The 16,067-nt window shown below is 39.0% G+C and overlaps 3 protein-coding genes across 7 annotated transcripts; all 3 read right to left on the reverse strand.

The window, feature by feature from the left end:
* Window positions 1–73: 73 nt before the first annotated feature.
* On the reverse strand, window positions 74–3,812 carry LOC131325975 (protein yippee-like). Of its 4 annotated transcripts, none has more exons than XM_058358498.1 (6): window positions 3,657–3,812; window positions 3,237–3,351; window positions 1,490–1,533; window positions 783–891; window positions 649–704; window positions 74–333 (listed from the first exon to the last, which is right to left on the reverse strand). In XM_058358498.1, the coding sequence occupies exons 2-6, from the start codon at window positions 3,330–3,332 to the stop codon at window positions 249–251; spliced, it is 390 nt and encodes a 129-aa protein (XP_058214481.1). In that variant the 5' UTR covers window positions 3,333–3,351; window positions 3,657–3,812; the 3' UTR covers window positions 74–248. The 4 variants fall into 4 exon arrangements, with proteins under 4 accessions (XP_058214481.1, XP_058214482.1, XP_058214483.1 ...); XM_058358499.1 differs by having other exon boundaries at window positions 3,593–3,677; XM_058358500.1 differs by lacking the exon at window positions 3,657–3,812 and adding an exon at window positions 3,507–3,613.
* A 1,142-nt stretch (window positions 3,813–4,954) lies between these two features.
* On the reverse strand, window positions 4,955–8,890 carry LOC131325977 (uncharacterized). 2 transcript variants are annotated; one of them, XM_058358503.1, is made up of 6 exons: window positions 8,618–8,863; window positions 7,162–7,306; window positions 6,733–6,941; window positions 6,582–6,654; window positions 5,910–6,075; window positions 4,955–5,316 (listed from the first exon to the last, which is right to left on the reverse strand). In XM_058358503.1, the coding sequence occupies exons 3-6, from the start codon at window positions 6,893–6,895 to the stop codon at window positions 5,212–5,214; spliced, it is 507 nt and encodes a 168-aa protein (XP_058214486.1). In that variant the 5' UTR covers window positions 6,896–6,941; window positions 7,162–7,306; window positions 8,618–8,863; the 3' UTR covers window positions 4,955–5,211. The 2 variants fall into 2 exon arrangements, with proteins under 2 accessions (XP_058214486.1, XP_058214485.1); XM_058358502.1 differs by lacking the exon at window positions 7,162–7,306 and having other exon boundaries at window positions 8,618–8,890.
* Window positions 8,891–10,989: 2,099 nt separating this feature from the next.
* On the reverse strand, window positions 10,990–12,900 carry LOC131325978 (chlorophyll a-b binding protein CP29.2, chloroplastic-like). Its single transcript, XM_058358505.1, has 2 exons — window positions 12,077–12,900; window positions 10,990–11,578 (listed from the first exon to the last, which is right to left on the reverse strand). Exons 1-2 carry the CDS (start codon window positions 12,740–12,742, stop codon window positions 11,213–11,215), a joined length of 1,032 nt encoding a protein of 343 aa, XP_058214488.1. The 5' UTR covers window positions 12,743–12,900; the 3' UTR covers window positions 10,990–11,212.
* Between the last annotated feature and the right edge of the window lie 3,167 nt (window positions 12,901–16,067).

Consider the following 16,067-nt stretch of genomic DNA (forward strand, 5'->3'; position numbering starts at 1 on the left):
AGAAACCAAGACTCATCATCCAAACATCAGATGACTCAGAGAAATCATTGGAAAATCTACCTGAACGAGAATATTGAGAGGCATCTAAGAAAATCTTGCATAAGAGAAGCCACTAATTGAGCTTTGCGAACTGGTATAAATACCAAAAACAAGATCTAAACTAGGGGTGTAGAACAAAAATGGGAAGGTGCAGAGAATGTACAGTATCAACTCATGAATCGGGAATGGTTAATCTAAAAAAAGTCCAATCAAGGATCATCAACATCGCTTCCACCCGCCTGAGCTTCGGGGCTGAGTATATAGAGGCTTCCATCGGGACCTAAGACTTTGAACCTGTAAAAGAAAAGCAGCAGAAATAACTCAACAAAAATGGCAATGTACAGTGTAAAATTATAGAATCAGTTTTCAACAGCAAGTATTCAAAAACACAATTTTGAAAACATAAACACTCACTATTTTTTTTTTTTGTATATATTGTTAAGTGAAAACGATGTTGAAGAATTTGAAACCATGTAATCAGTGTTTTCTTTAAGCAAAAAGGGTTCTTTCACCAAAAATTCCTTTAAAATATGGGGTGATTCTCCCAGTAAAACAAGTTTTTCTAAGAAAGCGTAAAGAAAAACAAATAGGCACAAATCATTTTTGCACCTCTCGATAATGAATTTCCCTTCCTTGTACTTTTGGCTCTTCTCATAAGCAGCCTCCTAAAGGTCACAAACAGATACATAAGGCAATAGAACAAAGAGACCAAAAGCTGCATCAAAAAACAAATGCAGTCTTACATATTTCCACCCCACAATTGAGCCACATCCAACACAGAATATGTCAACGACGGTATGCATTCCAGTCATCATCATCCTCTCTTCTTTCTCTCCAACATTGACATTCACACTATCAAAATTGAGAAATCATTTGATGCCTTTTACAACAATATAACCACTTGACTGCAAGGAATTCTAGCAACTATGAGGGAGTAGAAATTTTGACAAGCAAAAACAGATCACATAAAACTATCCATTCATGCACTGCAGATGCAAGTATACAATCATTAGACATCAAAATTCAAGAAGGTCCTAGTCTATGTTACATGAGTCCTTCAAATTTTAGAAGTACAAGTGTCTGACACTCGGATAAGGGTAAGAAATCCATGTCGGACATGTTTAGTTGGATTATAACTTGGGGAACATATTTTCCAAGTCAAACTCTAACTAGAAATGCACATAACTCCTGTAATATGAATGAAAAGGTCCAAGTAGCTAAGTAAACACCCATTTCGGATAAAAGTAGACATTATATACTAATGATTTTAAATATACCAGTGTGTCCCCATATCCGTAAAGTAAAACTTAGATGAATCCGATACTTGGACCATACCACACCTGACATCCGTTCCTGAGTCCATGTAACATTGGCCCTAGTTACCAGTAATCTACGAGTTATAGGCGCAGTATTAATTGAACACGGAGCACTGGAATCAAAGGACACTTACACATTATTGAAGAGATAAGCCTTTCCATACCTGCAGTGGAATGACTGGAAGCACAGAAAGCACTAGGTTAGGATTTGTGCCCATCAAGTTACAAGAAGTACTAACAGGCCTCATTAGTCATAAGGACCACCAACAGCATCTCGAAGATGAACAAATTTATACAGATCCCAAAGTTTCTATGAAAATAAGTTGAACTATGAGGAAGCAAAAACTTCCTGCTGTACATGGAAGCATTCTTAAATTACCTAAAAAGGAAGGAAATAACAATGAACAGAACATAAGCTGGTCCACAGTGCGCCAATGATTGACGAATGGATCTCCCCAGGTGATACTTGAATTGCAATATTCATTGGCTGTGTTAGTTTGTCTGGATTAAAACAGGGATTTGGATTTTGGAGTAACTAGACTAAATTCAATAGGACAAATATCTCGTGTACGGCCAAAACTTCTGCGTCTAGAACTAAATATCCCTAATATCCCATGAAATACGAGATATACAATACCTTTGGCATGTGGCATTATTAATCCCCTCACAAATATTTCAATAGGGTTAGTTATTAGCATATTAATCCCCTCCATCTTTGCATATTGGGATGTCCCAAAACATGTGTCCACTTTGCATATTGGGATGTCCCAAAACATGTGTCCACTTTAACAAGTCGAAGCCAAACCTGTGTAGCTTCTCAATAAATATCTTTCACGAAATTGATATGAGCACTTTGAAAACTTGGGATAAAGGGACAATTTTGAATACTTCTTCGTTTGACTTTTGGGGCATCAAATGCAGGTCCTCCTAAAAATTCAGTACTCCCAAAGAGAACTAAAATTGTGTTTCGAAGGGATTATGCAAAAAGCCTCATAAGGAGACTAAGATGCAAAAATAACAATTGGTAAAACCAATATGACTAGTCTATATGGTTTCAAAGGCATTCAAATTTCAGCCAAAGCAAGTAAATTAGAACAAATTACTTAAGAGTGTGCATAGAAACACGCGTAGAGGCACACACAGAGACACCGATATCATAGTCATGGTAATCCGAGTGTTACTCATCACCTGCACCAGGAAGGCTCTTGATGAAGTTAGGAAAATGATATTTGCTTTTAATGGGTATTGATTAAAGGCATCTCAGATTCCATTCAACAGGTTTGCAATGTTAACATCTCCAAATTTGAAGCAAAGATGGAGATGCTCTAAGTGGCCTAATCAAATTGCAGAACTGAAGTCGATCACCATAATCGTTGAAACAAAATTAAACCACAGAAAGGAATCCAGAAAGACAATGTAAAGTGTAGATTCAACCTTAGTGTAATACGGGTCATTATCCCTGTTCAAAAAAGTAATAGGGCTCATAATCCAACTCAAAGTGAATCTGATGATCTGATCCATACATTTAGCTTTATTGACCATTTTACGTAACTTAATTCCAAACTTAGACTCTGACTCTGAAAAACTGTGTTTTCTTTTTCCTGAAAATATCACCCAAGGAACAATTGTTACCTGGAGTACGATATTTTAATCTGGAGAGGATCCTACTCCAATCCAATTTTTATTTTATTTCTCAATTTAATAGTAATGGGTTAAAAACTCAAACGGTAATGGACACTGGCACAGGCATAGATATGTGAGTTATAACACATTACACACACACAGAGAGAGACAGAGAGAGAGAGAGAGAGAGAGAGGGAGATGTACACACACACACAGAGAGAGAGAGAGAGAGAGAGAGAGAGAGAGAGATGTGGGAACCTTAGAAAGGATGTCCTCCGAGAGAGCGAAATGGGTCTGGCAGTGCTTGCAGCTATATAGGTTCCCTTCAAGTTTGATCAGAAAAGGTCTACCCATGTCCAGAATCAAACACTCTCTTCAAAAAACAAAAAGAATAGAAAACGATCTCCTCATCAGAAAATTTACAGATACACGAATATTTGATTAAGAATTAACCCACCCAACGTAAGAGTGAAATTACCGATCAGATCAAGCAAAACCAATAATCGATAACCAAAACAACGCATATACCCATTACAAAGGAGGATTAATCATGTAGAAAAAGATGAGATACGAGAGATATAACGAGATGATTTCAGATTCCATGATGGGCTTACCAGGAGTTAATAAGAGAGTAGAGAGAGAGAGAGAGAGAGAGAGAGAGAGAGAGAGAGCACAAACCGGCTATCATCGTCACAAACCGCCTGAAACCCGCGTCTATTTATAATAGAGAGAGAGAGAGAGAGAGAGAGAGAGAGAAGAGTTCTGGTTAAACATGACTCCCACGTTTTGCGCCAAAATGTTACACTTCCGTTTCCACTTACGTTCCTTCTCCACTAACACTTTCTATCTCGAACTTTTTCAAAGGTAGGAAATAAGCCGGAGCAGTGGTAGATACAAAAGAAATCAACCAGGAAATTATTTCGAATGGACAAATCAACGGTACATATACAATTCAAAGTGAATCTGTACCATTGATTTGCTCTTTCAGAATAGTTTCCGAGTAATTTTTTTTGCAGTTAGAATTTTTCAATAAGCTTTCTTGTATGTACGCATTTAAAAATAATCACAATTCGGTTAACGACACAGATTTTGTGCATTGATCCGGAGACAAATGTACTTATATGAAGTAATTGTTTAATCCATGTAGATCTTGCGACATAATAAGGAGATTATGCGTATCTCAAATAATTATAATAAGGAGATTATGCGTATCTCAAATAATTTCTGACACATTTGTGTTTGAATACCTAGCGTTACTCTTCGATAATTTGATCAGATTGCCTCACAGCTCCTCCCTTACTATTGGTTTGCAATCAAGGAGCAACGATCAGCAGAAAAGTGGAAAAATCACACACGTGCTTTGTTCAGAACATAGGAAAAGAAAGAAAATAATTTTTTGATCGGCGAAAGAAAAAAATTTGGAACCTCAAGAAAGCAAGAGAAGAAAATAACCATAATCAACTTTCTCTGCATTTTCTCTGATAATTAATTTTCTTCCTCTTTTTTTTTTTTTTTCCACACCTTCCAAACAGTGTAAAAACAATGTTGAATGAAATCAAGACAATAAGTACTTATGTTAGGTCTATGAAAACAAGGAGATTATACAGATTTCAACAAATTTCCATGATTAAACAACCTCCCATATGGCATCTAAAACTACAGTATCACCAATGTGAAGTTCCGATTCCAGTTTTTTTCCCTCTGTAATGTCATGCCAACGCCGCACCCGCAAAGATGCTCCTCGTCCTCTTCTCCCTCCATCCATGGTAACTCACAGCCCTCAGAGAGTTTTGAACAGATCAGGCGTAACGTTGACAGTTGCCCGAGGGGGTTGGAGAGCTGATTGCAGTGGCAACGGTTTGGCAAGTTTACACTTCCGCAATTCGCAAAATATCACAAATTTGGCCACAACAAACAACATTAACTTGAAGGGAGTAAAAACGAATTCAACAAAAAAATTAAAAATAAAGAAGCACTTGCAAATATTCGGTTCATATAAAAGAATCCACATATGCATCCACGAGTGTAAAAGAAATAATGAATCATGTCAAAATTCAGAGACGACTGCCATAAGCTTAACATCATGGTCTAAAGGTACAGAAGGAAAACTCAGAGACGAAACAAATTAAGCTTGGTACAACCAAAAATGGCACCTCTAGCAAATGCTCAGAATAAAAATCAATCAAGTAATAAATTTTCTTGACGAAGAGAAACCTGCCGTTGAAAAATAGTTTCACAAGGGAAGTCTGTCTTGAGGAACTCTAGTCGCCACTTTCCCAACTCTCTGGGGAGGCCATACAATGTGGGTAACCCGGCCTTGAACCAAACCCAAAGGAATCTGCCAATATGATAAAATCAGCAACTTCTAATGTTAAAAATAAAAACTGCATAAAATTCGCTGCATACATTGATATAAAGGAGATACTGTTCTACAAACACCAAAGATTTGAAGCTTTATCTTTTCCAATTCTAGCTTGTCACAAATCCCTGCTCCTTGTGCAGAGAATGCTGGATCATCCAGCCTGGATGTCCATTATATTATATAAAAGACAACGTATTTGGCAATCTTCATACACTGAATTGTCTCATGTACTTCACAAACTATATACTGCCCTTACATGATACGAATTATAACTTATGAACAAAAGGGGCTTGAGCGGAAATGAATCCCAGATCTTCAGGTACTCTTACATATTAGCGAGTTAAGCAATCACCACTTCTCTATAAGACCTCGTCAAGCTTACTTTAGCTTATTACAATATGCAGAGTTTACCTATATTGCTCCACAAATACCATCCAATATCTGTAAACTATAGGGCTATCAGACTTGCACATTCATAACAAGGTAAATATGTGAAATACATAGGTCTATTACCACTAATGGGAATAACCTCGGTTAACCGATACTAGAATGAGAGAGGGGTAACATACTGAGCCAAAGGATCTTGAATCCATGCTGGAAGCAAAATTATCTCCCTCAACCCAACAGTGGCCTTCTGGAACCCTTTGAACATCATATGAATATGGACTTGACATCCAGTCACCTGGCAAGGCAACTATTCTCTTTACGTGTTTCTCCTTGTGGTCACTAGGAGAGCTGCAAAAGATATCACAACATCGCAATAAATACTGACATTGAATTTTGCATAAGTATCATATCTCATGCATACATAGAAAATCAAGTACCAAAACTTGCTCTGATCACACAAACCAAAAAGGTACAAACTAGAGACCTGTCGGATAGGGAGAAGGGTGCATTATATGCTCATGTCCATACAAAGTATATTATAAGCTTTGTGACTCTCACATACGTCAACCCTAGTAATGATGAACGTTCGATGTCAGTAATTGATACAAGTCACGGGATTAATGGTACGCATGAACTTTTACAAGCACATCCAGCTCAGTTTTAAGCAACCTAACTAGCATACCCAGACCACCACTTAACAAAAATTACTTTCACAAAGAAACTGGGATTCTACTTGGCAAAAAACTCCGAATACAAGTTAACAACCATAGAAGTTATGTACTTCATACCCTACAGTCTACAGATGACACCAAAAAATGCACAAGAGCTATCAAACAGAAGCAAGTAAAACTTACCAGAAAACTACCACATCACCATGAGAAAATTGGTACTTTTGAAGGCAAAATTTCTCCACCAAAACTCTGTCATCTGCAGCCATGTATCCATAATAGATGTAACAAATTTTGCTTTGTAGTGAGTAACTCGGTCAGAGTGTTAAAATGTTACCAAATGACCCCACAGAAGAGCTGCTACGGGGATTGAAGGTGGGAGACATAGAGGCACCTCGAACAGGAACGATACTGGCATAACGATCTGAAATTGTAAGTGCTACAAGCCCACACGTGAAGCACTTCTTAGCAAAACCCCACAGAAGATTTTGGGTTCCCATATCAATATTTGCACAAAAAAGTGTGCCGTGCAAAGAAGTAACTCATCTGCATAAAAGATGTCAAAATATTAATTATAAGAGCAGTTATTTGCAGTGTTTTGTTTTATAGTGAAATGTCATCTCAGTTTTTTACTTATATGAAACAAAAATGTGCATTTCTTAACCAGTCAAGAAACTCATTAGTTTCTTATTGACTCCAACCTATAGCTATTTCGAAACTTATTTCAAGCAAACCTGCATTCTCTACTTAGATGAGAAAGCCATACCTAGAAAGTCAAATCTTCTCAGAGTATTATGTGGCCCATGTGGGTGTAAAGATCTTGGGCGGATGGGCCATATATGGAATAGGATAATATTTCTCTGGATAGGATTTGGTATTATATCCAGCTGATACAAAGGTTTCCTCTAATCCTGTCCCATGTTTGGGCCAGAGATTTGTGAAGACAAGTGTTTACGGAAATTACTTAACAGAAGTTCTACCAACCAGTTGGTTTGCAGTGAAAATTTTACATTCTGGAACATACAGAAACTCTGAAACATCTTTGACGATAGTCTATGCTTTAAAACATGAGCAGCACCCAAACCAAATTTCCAGTAAAATAACATATACCATTTTGGTCAAAATTATGACACGTTTAACAAGCCCAAATTTTCCAATCATAAACCCCTAATATCCTATTTGAAGATGGAGAATAGATTAGTAAAAATCAATTTGAATCAACAAGAGAGAGGGGCAAAGAAGAAGAACGCTAGAAAATTGCCATATTCATTCTCCCCCCTTTAAAAACAAAGTGTACTGCTATTTCCTCCACTGGATATAGGAGGCATGCAAAATATTTTGATTCCCTCCCTTGTTGTGTACTATATTGGCCATATAAACTTCCAACATACAAACGGATATTTGAATATGGAACCAACATTCCGAAAACAATGCCTACCTCTTTCTGATACACCCAACATGAGCAATGACATGGAAAACACTTCGAGTTCAATCTTATTCTAAGTTTCTTTCTTTCTAAATTACTCCTATATAGCAAGAACATAGAAGTCTCCTTCCAAGATTTTTTGTACTTCTATAGGCTTTAGGCTTTACCCTTTATTGTCCAAATACAATGGGTATGCCTGAGGTCATACAGATTTTACAATTTCAAGAAGAAAAAAAAGAAGATATTTTTCAAGAGAAATGTTCAGTTTATGATGATCGATTTTAGCAATGCGGTTGCTCTTTCATAAAACCCACCAAAGTTTTTGCTACATATAGACATACATATTTTCTATCAACAACATCGATTCTAACATAGAAAGGGGAACACCAATGGCGTGACCAAATCTTCCAAACTGTGTCACGAAAAGTGATTTCCAACATTGTCATGATAAAAAAACAGACTTTACAATTACTTTTATTATCACATGAATCAAACTGTTAGGGCAAAGCAGTAAAACCACTCGAGCTCAACTACCCGCTCCCACACCCCACGTATTCACACACGGCGTGTGTGCCCAACGTCTCGTAAGTACTTAAACTGATATTAATATATGGTAATTAAATACGTGCCGGTGGCTGCAACTTGACTTATTTCAATCATTCATTCAAAGACTAGATTCAACTGAACTTCAAAACAAATTATTTCATCTGAATTATAAACCAGGCGCAACATAAGTGCAGTCATTGATTAAGTTAGACAGTACAGATCATATGGAAAGAGTAGTGCGAGAACTTACGGGTAACAGAGGCAGTGCTACGACGGCCCTACTGACGCAGCTGTGTTGAAACGAAAACCGGAGAGAGAGAGAAAGTCGGGGACTTTTCGATAGACTGCGGCAGTGAGGAATGGGGACGGCGATAACTGGTGGCAGGCGGTGGCTCGGAAAGAGAGTACGGAGAGAAGTTCTAATTAGGGCTCAAGGGAAGGATGAGATGGAAGAAAGATAAAATATGATTCTGGTCCTTCGAGTATACATTGTGTTTTCAATGCGGTCACCAACGTACCGACTTGCACAAATTTGTACCCACCTATCCGATTTCTTATAGCTCATGATGTCTCGACAAATTTACGCGCATCTCATAGCAACTGAGAACCTAATCCTATAATTCACTAGTGGAGGCTAAGGGTCATCATTTAGCCCGAAGGCCCGCGACCCGCCCAAAGCCCGTCGGGCTTTTACTCGGCCCGAGCCCGTAAAACAGGCAGGCTAGCCCGGCCCGTAGTTTGTAATGGGCGGGCTCGGGCCTATGAATTTTTACTCGGCCCGCTCGTCGGCCCGGACCGTGAGCCCGCCGGTGGTACCTCTCCCAAAAGCCCGCCAATGGGCCCGCCTATTAGCCCAAAATCCCACAAAACTCTTTCTTTTTTCCCTTGGTTTAGTTTTGCCCAAAGAAATTTAAACCCGCCCCGCTTTTGGCCTGCCAATTGAGCTAGCCCGTGGGCCGGGTTTGGGCTTCAATTTATGGTAGGTAGCCCGGCCCGCCAAAAAGAAAATGCCCGATCGGCCCGGCCCGTGGGTGGGCTTGGGCAGCAACTTGGCGGGCTGGCCCGGCCCGGCCCAACCCGATGATGACCCTTAGTGGAGGCTCATTTAAAATCGGGATAAAACCTTATATGGTCTAGGTCTCTACGAATTGATAACATTTAGAAGTTTTCGAACTTGAAACTTTGAAGGGAGTAACCCTTAAGTCCCAAATCTTGACCTCGATGTTACCCATAGAGATTCCTATTGTATTTGATTTCGTTCAAGTGGTCCAATCTATAAGAGTATCAACCCATCTCCATAAATCCATTTTGGAGAACCAAAATTTTATTTTGGAGAATCAAATCTCTTTAATCCAACTCCATTTTGAGGTCTCCAAATTAAAATTTCAATTTTCATTCCCAATAATGTCTTCTTCCACTAAATGTAACCCTATCTCCATTGTTTTTTTTCTTTTTCCAAAATCACCATTATAAAATTTATGTTCGAAATCAAATTGTACTAGCAATAATATGTGTCGGACCGCTTTTTTACCATCTCTGCTAAAATCAAGCAATCCAGGCCCAACAAATTCCTCCCTCACGATGACGCTCCCGCGACTCAAACCCATAATTTTCTGGCTCTGATACCACTTGTCGAACTACTTTTCCACCATCTCTCCTAAAACTAATTGGTGTTTTGGAGGGTTTCAATTAAGTCTTTTATGATATTCAACATCACACCCACAAGTCTTTTTTTAGAGCGGTTGCAGGAAGTGATATTGTATAATCAAATCCGTGGGGACACTCTAAACCTAACAACATGTTTCTTACACTATTAATTCCATTTTGTCTAAAATTAATGTTGTAGATTCGGTTTTACGAAATTGATATTATTGAGAAGATATGGATAATACGTTTATACCTAGGCCCCGTTTGATAAACTTATTAAACCTTGGGATTGGACTACCAATCCCAAAGGACTACCAATCCTTTATTTGGTAACCCAAAATGGGTTAGGATTATTAGTCCCTTGGGACTAGAAAGGTGGGCTTTAAGGGGTATTATGAATATCCCGGGAGAGATAGTATTACCAATCCCAACCCAACCCTAACATATTCTCATTACTAATTTCTTCTATCAATCCAATCCCATTATCTAATCTCATCTCAAACAAACATGATATTAATAATTCCATCATCCAATCCCATCTCAAACAAACATACTCATTACTAATCCATTCTCATTATCAATCTCAATCCTAATCGCATCTCCTTACGAATTTCATCCATCTATCACTGTTATCAAACGGGCCTAGTCTATTATTGAATGCGTTTGATAAAACTTTAACACTCAAACAATTGACAGAAAATTTGGAGAAATGTTTTGGAGATGAAAATGTAGATTGGAGTTTGGTATAGATAGTTGCATTCTCTAAACTTATTTTTTCAATATAAGTATCATTTTGAGTCTCCAAAACGGAGATTGTGTGAGAGATGGGTTCGAAATGCTCTTAAAGCTACCTAAATTGACAACTGCGGTTGTAATCAAAAGAGGAAAAAAAAAAACTGATGAGGACCTTGTTCATTGCTCTATGAACATGCCCTTATAAATTAGTAGATTACTATTGAAATATCAAGACAATTATTTGACATAATCGGAATTTTTCGAAACATTAGGAGAGTAATTACATCCGATCCGATATAGCTTCCACATAACCCGACGAACTACAGTAGACATGGTTCCTTACCCGGTCCGTAGTACTGAGTAATACACAATACAAGACAATAGAAAGCGTTAAACCATTAAATTTCACAGTTTTTACAAGTAGGGGACTGAGAGAGAACAGATTCATACAAAGAAAAGGAGCTCAAGAGAAAAACCCAAAGGTGTCAAAAATGGTAGTGTGGAGCGGGTCACTCAGATGGGTCGCCCAGTTGTTGAGCGGGCCTTTCCCGGTAGCCGCGGCCTGGACAGCAAACCCGAGGAAGCCGACCATGGCTAGGCGGGCGTGCTTGATTTCAGCAAGCTGGAGGGTGGCCTTCTTCTCCGGGTCGGCCGCCAGGCCAAGCGGGTCGAAGAAGCTGCCACCCGGGTACAGCCTCTTTTCCGGGTCGAGCTCGGCGTTCCTCTGGAACTCGATGTAGCCGATGACCAGGACCTCGATCCAGATCAATGTGGTGATAGAAAATGGAAGTGGCTGGCCCAGGTAGGATGATCCGTCAATTAGCTCCACCTGAATCGTTAAAACCATCAGCAAGTCTTTTCAGCTGCTTACTTTAACAAAGTGGCCACCAGCTAGTGCATTTTAGTAATGTATCCGGTCTAATAGGCCGACTAATTTGAATTAAATTTTAGACAGCCGTAGGTATTGAACTTTAATACCTTCGTTGCTGATTAACTCTATCTACTTCTTGGATTCGACACGGCAATTATAATTCACTAGCAGAAGTTCAATTAAAGCCGAAACAAAATTTAGTATGGTAACCCGCAGTAACAAAATGGCACGGTGTCCAACACGAATGCAGCGAGCACTTTTTAGTGTCTGTGTGTATCTGACCCTGGATCGAATCGAAATCAGAACTAGGGACATACATCCAACAACTGCGATATGGTACGATTATTAAAATCGATCGTTTCTTGCATATATAGCGATCTTGTATATATAGTCCAATCTGATACTTATATCGTTGAATAATACGACACAACTAACTATGAAAGCATGGATACGTACCTTTCCAGCGTCTTGCCAAGTGACACCGGTGAGCCACTCGACGGTGAGCGCGCCCAGCGTAGCCAACATGGCCCACCGTCCATGGATCAACTCACACTCCCTGAACCTCTGGAGCCCAAACACCTCGCTGTACGGCTGAAACGGCGTCGACTTCACGTCCGAAGTCTCGAACCGGGTCCCTATGACATCCCCGGCCGAGTTCTTCGACAAGTTCTGGTCCAACGAGTCCAAATCAAACTGCAAGTACTCCGCCGGCTTTCCCAGCCCAAACGGGTCAAACCCGTAATCCCCAACCAGACTCCCGTCTAGGTACTCTGGGGCCTTGGCCCCAGGATACCATAGCGGGCGGTCTGTATCTTTCGATACGGACCGCTTTGGTGGGGCTTTCTTTTTGCCGAATCCGAACCGGGCTTGTATCCGAGCTGATGCCCGGATCCTGCCCGAGTTGTTGGGTTGTTTTACGTCAGGGAGGCGTGTGCCGAGGAAAGATGACGTGGCGGCGGCGGAGGTGGTGGTGGCCATGGTTGCGGAATGTGCGCTACTGAGGTGGGGAAGATAGTGGGAATTGAAGTGTGTGAGTTTGGTGATTTTTGGCTTTGGGTTATAGTAAGGGGACATTATCTGGGGTGTGGAAACAGTGGCCGTTGGATTTTGGAGCGTATCCATCTGACGGGTGTGAGAGCCTCGGCCTTATCTACTGCCTTATCTGGTTTGTGGATGCTGGAAATATGTTCCTTTCGCGATGTTGTGGTTGGCATTGCAGAATGCAGATATTCTCTCTCTCTCTCTACATGTTCTTTTCGTGATATTGTGGTTGACATTGCAGAATGCAGATATTTTCTCTCTCTCTAGGATTTCAATATCGGCCCGCTATGTATCTTATTGGCCGCTGCTTAGGAATTTTTCGGTCCTTCGGTATCATTACACTCCACTATATATGAGCTAAAAAAAATTCACACATGTCTCGGCCGCTTTAGGTGCATCGGTCACAAGAATAATTTCCAAAAATTCACACTCACGACACCCAATTTCCACTACATATCATATAATATTCCTATATACTACCGTACGCAATCTGCTATCGTTATTTAAAACCCCCCTCTCTCCCTCTTTCGGGCCCATGATGGGAGATGTGTTTTGCTAAACTTCTACTGGACTTCCATCTTGTTTAGAGCTTTGTGTAGCTCGTAAACTTAGTTTAAAGGCCCGCAATCAAAATTGGGGCATGAAGCATCAAAAAGCATGGGTTTTTTTTTTTAAACCGACGCATGCAAAAAGAGAGTATGTTTTTACAATTGAACAAGCTGGTCTAGAAAATCTTCCTAATAAATGGGTGTTGGTGTCAAATTACGCAAACGATCGATCTTCAGGTCTTGAATTTACCCATCGTACAAATTTTCTAGTGACTCCGAAACTTTCTAGCTCGCATAGATAAATCTTGTAGTAAGTTTCAGTGTTGTGTTTTTTTTTTTTTTTTTGATAGGCACAATTAATTCTAGGATTCATCCCGAAAATACAAAAAAAAAAAAATTAAAAAAATCAGTATAAAACAGTAGAAAAATAAAAGCATTGAGCAACTTCTTCTCGCGATATCTTAATCTACTATTTCACCCCTCAACATTAATAAAAATTCTGTTAGCACGACGCCAACAAAATTACTCCTAATGTTAGATTTGAACGCACTTTTAGTTAGCCCACCTCTTCCTTTTTCTCCATTTGTATATCTTTAACTTCCCATTTTAGGTAGCAAAAGGTGGTCTCGATTATATAATCATTTTTTTTTATCTGTTGCTACTTGCTACGACGTTATAGAGAGAGAGAGAGAGAGATATGAGAGAGCTAATGGAAAGACAAAGAGGGTCAGGGGATAAGTCTCTTGATTCACAAAAAAGACAATAAAAAAGATATATAGCTCCCGTTTGTTTCGATGTAAAATATTTTATTGTAAAATATTTTTTGTGTAAAGTATTTTTTATTGTTTGATTCACATATAAATTTATTATAACAAAACATAAAAGGAAAAATAGGATAATGGTTCACAGATAAATTTACTATAACAAAACATAAAAGGAGAAATAAGGTAAGAAAGGATAAGGGAGGAATGGGAACATAGTCAATGATCTCCGCTTATATACTCCACATGTATGTATACATATTCTCATGATCGATGAAAGGAAGGGGAAAAAAAAAGAAAAAAAATCATATTTACAAAAGAGAAGATCATGGTCATAGATACAATCGAAAGCTCTAGGCTATAGTTTAACTGCCTGTTTCCCTCATGTTGTCTCTCATCCTCATGTTCTCTCTCTCTCTCTCTCTCATTATTCAAGATTAATAATCACTTTATACTTTAATTTTCAGGAGACTAGGAGTGAAGAAAGCGAGAGAGAAGACCGGCGTCTAAAGAGATAAAAATGACTTGTAGGCAATTTAAGAGAAAAACATTTTCAATCATATAAAGTAAAACGTTTTATTGTGAAAAATATTTTCTATTGTTTTTTTCCGGCCAAACAAAGAAAAATAAATAAAATATTTTACATTGAAACAAACGAAGCCAAAAAGAGAGCGAAGAGAGAGAAAAAGGTCAAAGTACATGCATGCATCCTCAATATAAAAATGGGCTCCGTGGTTGAGCTTCCCTTGGAGCTCCTTCATCTACCATATGAAGAACACTTCAAATTTTGTTTTTCCGAATAGATATAGTAGTATATTTTCGAATTTTGTTTTTAGCAGTTTTGTAATAAAATAAAAAGGTCTGCTAAAAATACTCACTTGCCAAACTAGAAATGTAGTAAGAAAATGATTTTCACATTTTTTTTACTATGGCACTCTTTTTCTTGTTTTTTTAATGAAAAAATGCATACAAAACTTTACGGAAAAACAAAAAATAAAGTGCAATAATTATTAAAAAAAAAAAAAGGGTATGAAAATCATTTCTGTACTCCTACTCAGTAATCATTTTCCAGACCATAAAATTTGAAGTCATACTTCAACGAAAAGTCGCCTGCAGGTCCACACGTGTCAACGCAATTGGCTATTGGCACGGACATTATAACTTTTGTCAGTAGCCCAAACCAAACTTGTTGTACCCGGTCACCACCCTTTTCTTTCCAGCAGAAAAGCTATGAGTACCGACCATGGGGAGAGAAATCGTACCGACGGCCGCTGGCGGGCCGTCTCCGGCTACCAGACGGCCGATCCGAGCCGTCCAAAAATTCTAAAAAAAAAAACCAATGGGGCCAATGCTAGAATTAAAGGCATCCGAGGTGTATAGGGTGCTTGATCCAAGCACCCTTTTTTCTTGTATATATGTGTATATACACAAAAAAGGGGTGCTCGGATCAAACACTCTACACACCTTGGATGCCGTTGATTCCCGCGTAAGGCCTGATCGGTTTTTTTTTATAGAATTTTTGGACGGCTCGGATCTGCCGTCCGGCCTGGCCCGCAGGTTGCGGTCGGTACGATTTCCCTTCCCCATGGTCGTTACATATAGCACAACTCTCCCTTTCCGGTGCAAAATCACTCCGGAGTCCGGAGTCTCCTGAGGCGAGGCAGTAGCATAATCCTTTAAAATGACAGGCAATATTTTGCTCTCTTATTATTGTGTGCTCGTGCTTTCTATCTTCACTCTTGCAAATCTAAGTAGGAGTAGTTTGGAATGTATTTTCGAAAGGCCTTTCACTCATGCACACGCATGCAAATTTAGGCAACCACTTAGACCCAAAATTAAAGCATCTCCAATGTGCCTGACCCTAGCGTTTCTAGGCGCATTGTTGTTTTTTTGCACTCAAACCCGAAATTTTAAAGTAAAATCACTTAAAATTCATCTCCAATGGCATACCCTTTTTACCTATCCTTTTTTAATTCTACCCTCTTACCCAAATAATGGGAGACCCAAATCGGTACCTTTTTTTTTAAATACCTCATATCACTTTCTTAGTATTGACAAACGTGCAATTTTGAACCAAATTTTGAAGAAAAAACCTTA

This window comes from Rhododendron vialii, chromosome 5a, assembly GCF_030253575.1.
Source record: "Rhododendron vialii isolate Sample 1 chromosome 5a, ASM3025357v1".
Lineage (NCBI taxonomy): Eukaryota > Viridiplantae > Streptophyta > Magnoliopsida > Ericales > Ericaceae > Rhododendron > Rhododendron vialii.

Excerpts from the sequence above, each read along its gene's own strand:
- LOC131325975 (XM_058358498.1), bottom strand. The coding sequence starts at position 3,332 with ATGGGTAGACCTTTTCTGATCAAACTTGAAGGGAACCTATATAGCTGC. Across the intron at positions 705-782 it reads CAATTGTGGGGTGGAAATAT|GAGGCTGCTTATGAGAAGAG; the intron begins GTAAGACTGCAT and ends TGTGACCTTTAG. Across the intron at positions 334-648 it reads GGGAAATTCATTATCGAGAG|GTTCAAAGTCTTAGGTCCCG; the intron begins GTGCAAAAATGA and ends TTTCTTTTACAG.
- LOC131325977 (XM_058358502.1), bottom strand. The coding sequence starts at position 6,895 with ATGGGAACCCAAAATCTTCTGTGGGGTTTTGCTAAGAAGTGCTTCACG. Across the intron at positions 6,076-6,581 it reads GGTGATGTGGTAGTTTTCTG|CTCTCCTAGTGACCACAAGG; the intron begins GTAAGTTTTACT and ends TATCTTTTGCAG. Across the intron at positions 5,317-5,909 it reads ATTCAAGATCCTTTGGCTCA|ATTCCTTTGGGTTTGGTTCA; the intron begins GTATGTTACCCC and ends TCATATTGGCAG.
- LOC131325978 (XM_058358505.1), bottom strand. The coding sequence starts at position 12,742 with ATGGATACGCTCCAAAATCCAACGGCCACTGTTTCCACACCCCAGATA. Across the intron at positions 11,579-12,076 it reads CTTGGCAAGACGCTGGAAAG|GTGGAGCTAATTGACGGATC; the intron begins GTACGTATCCAT and ends TTAACGATTCAG.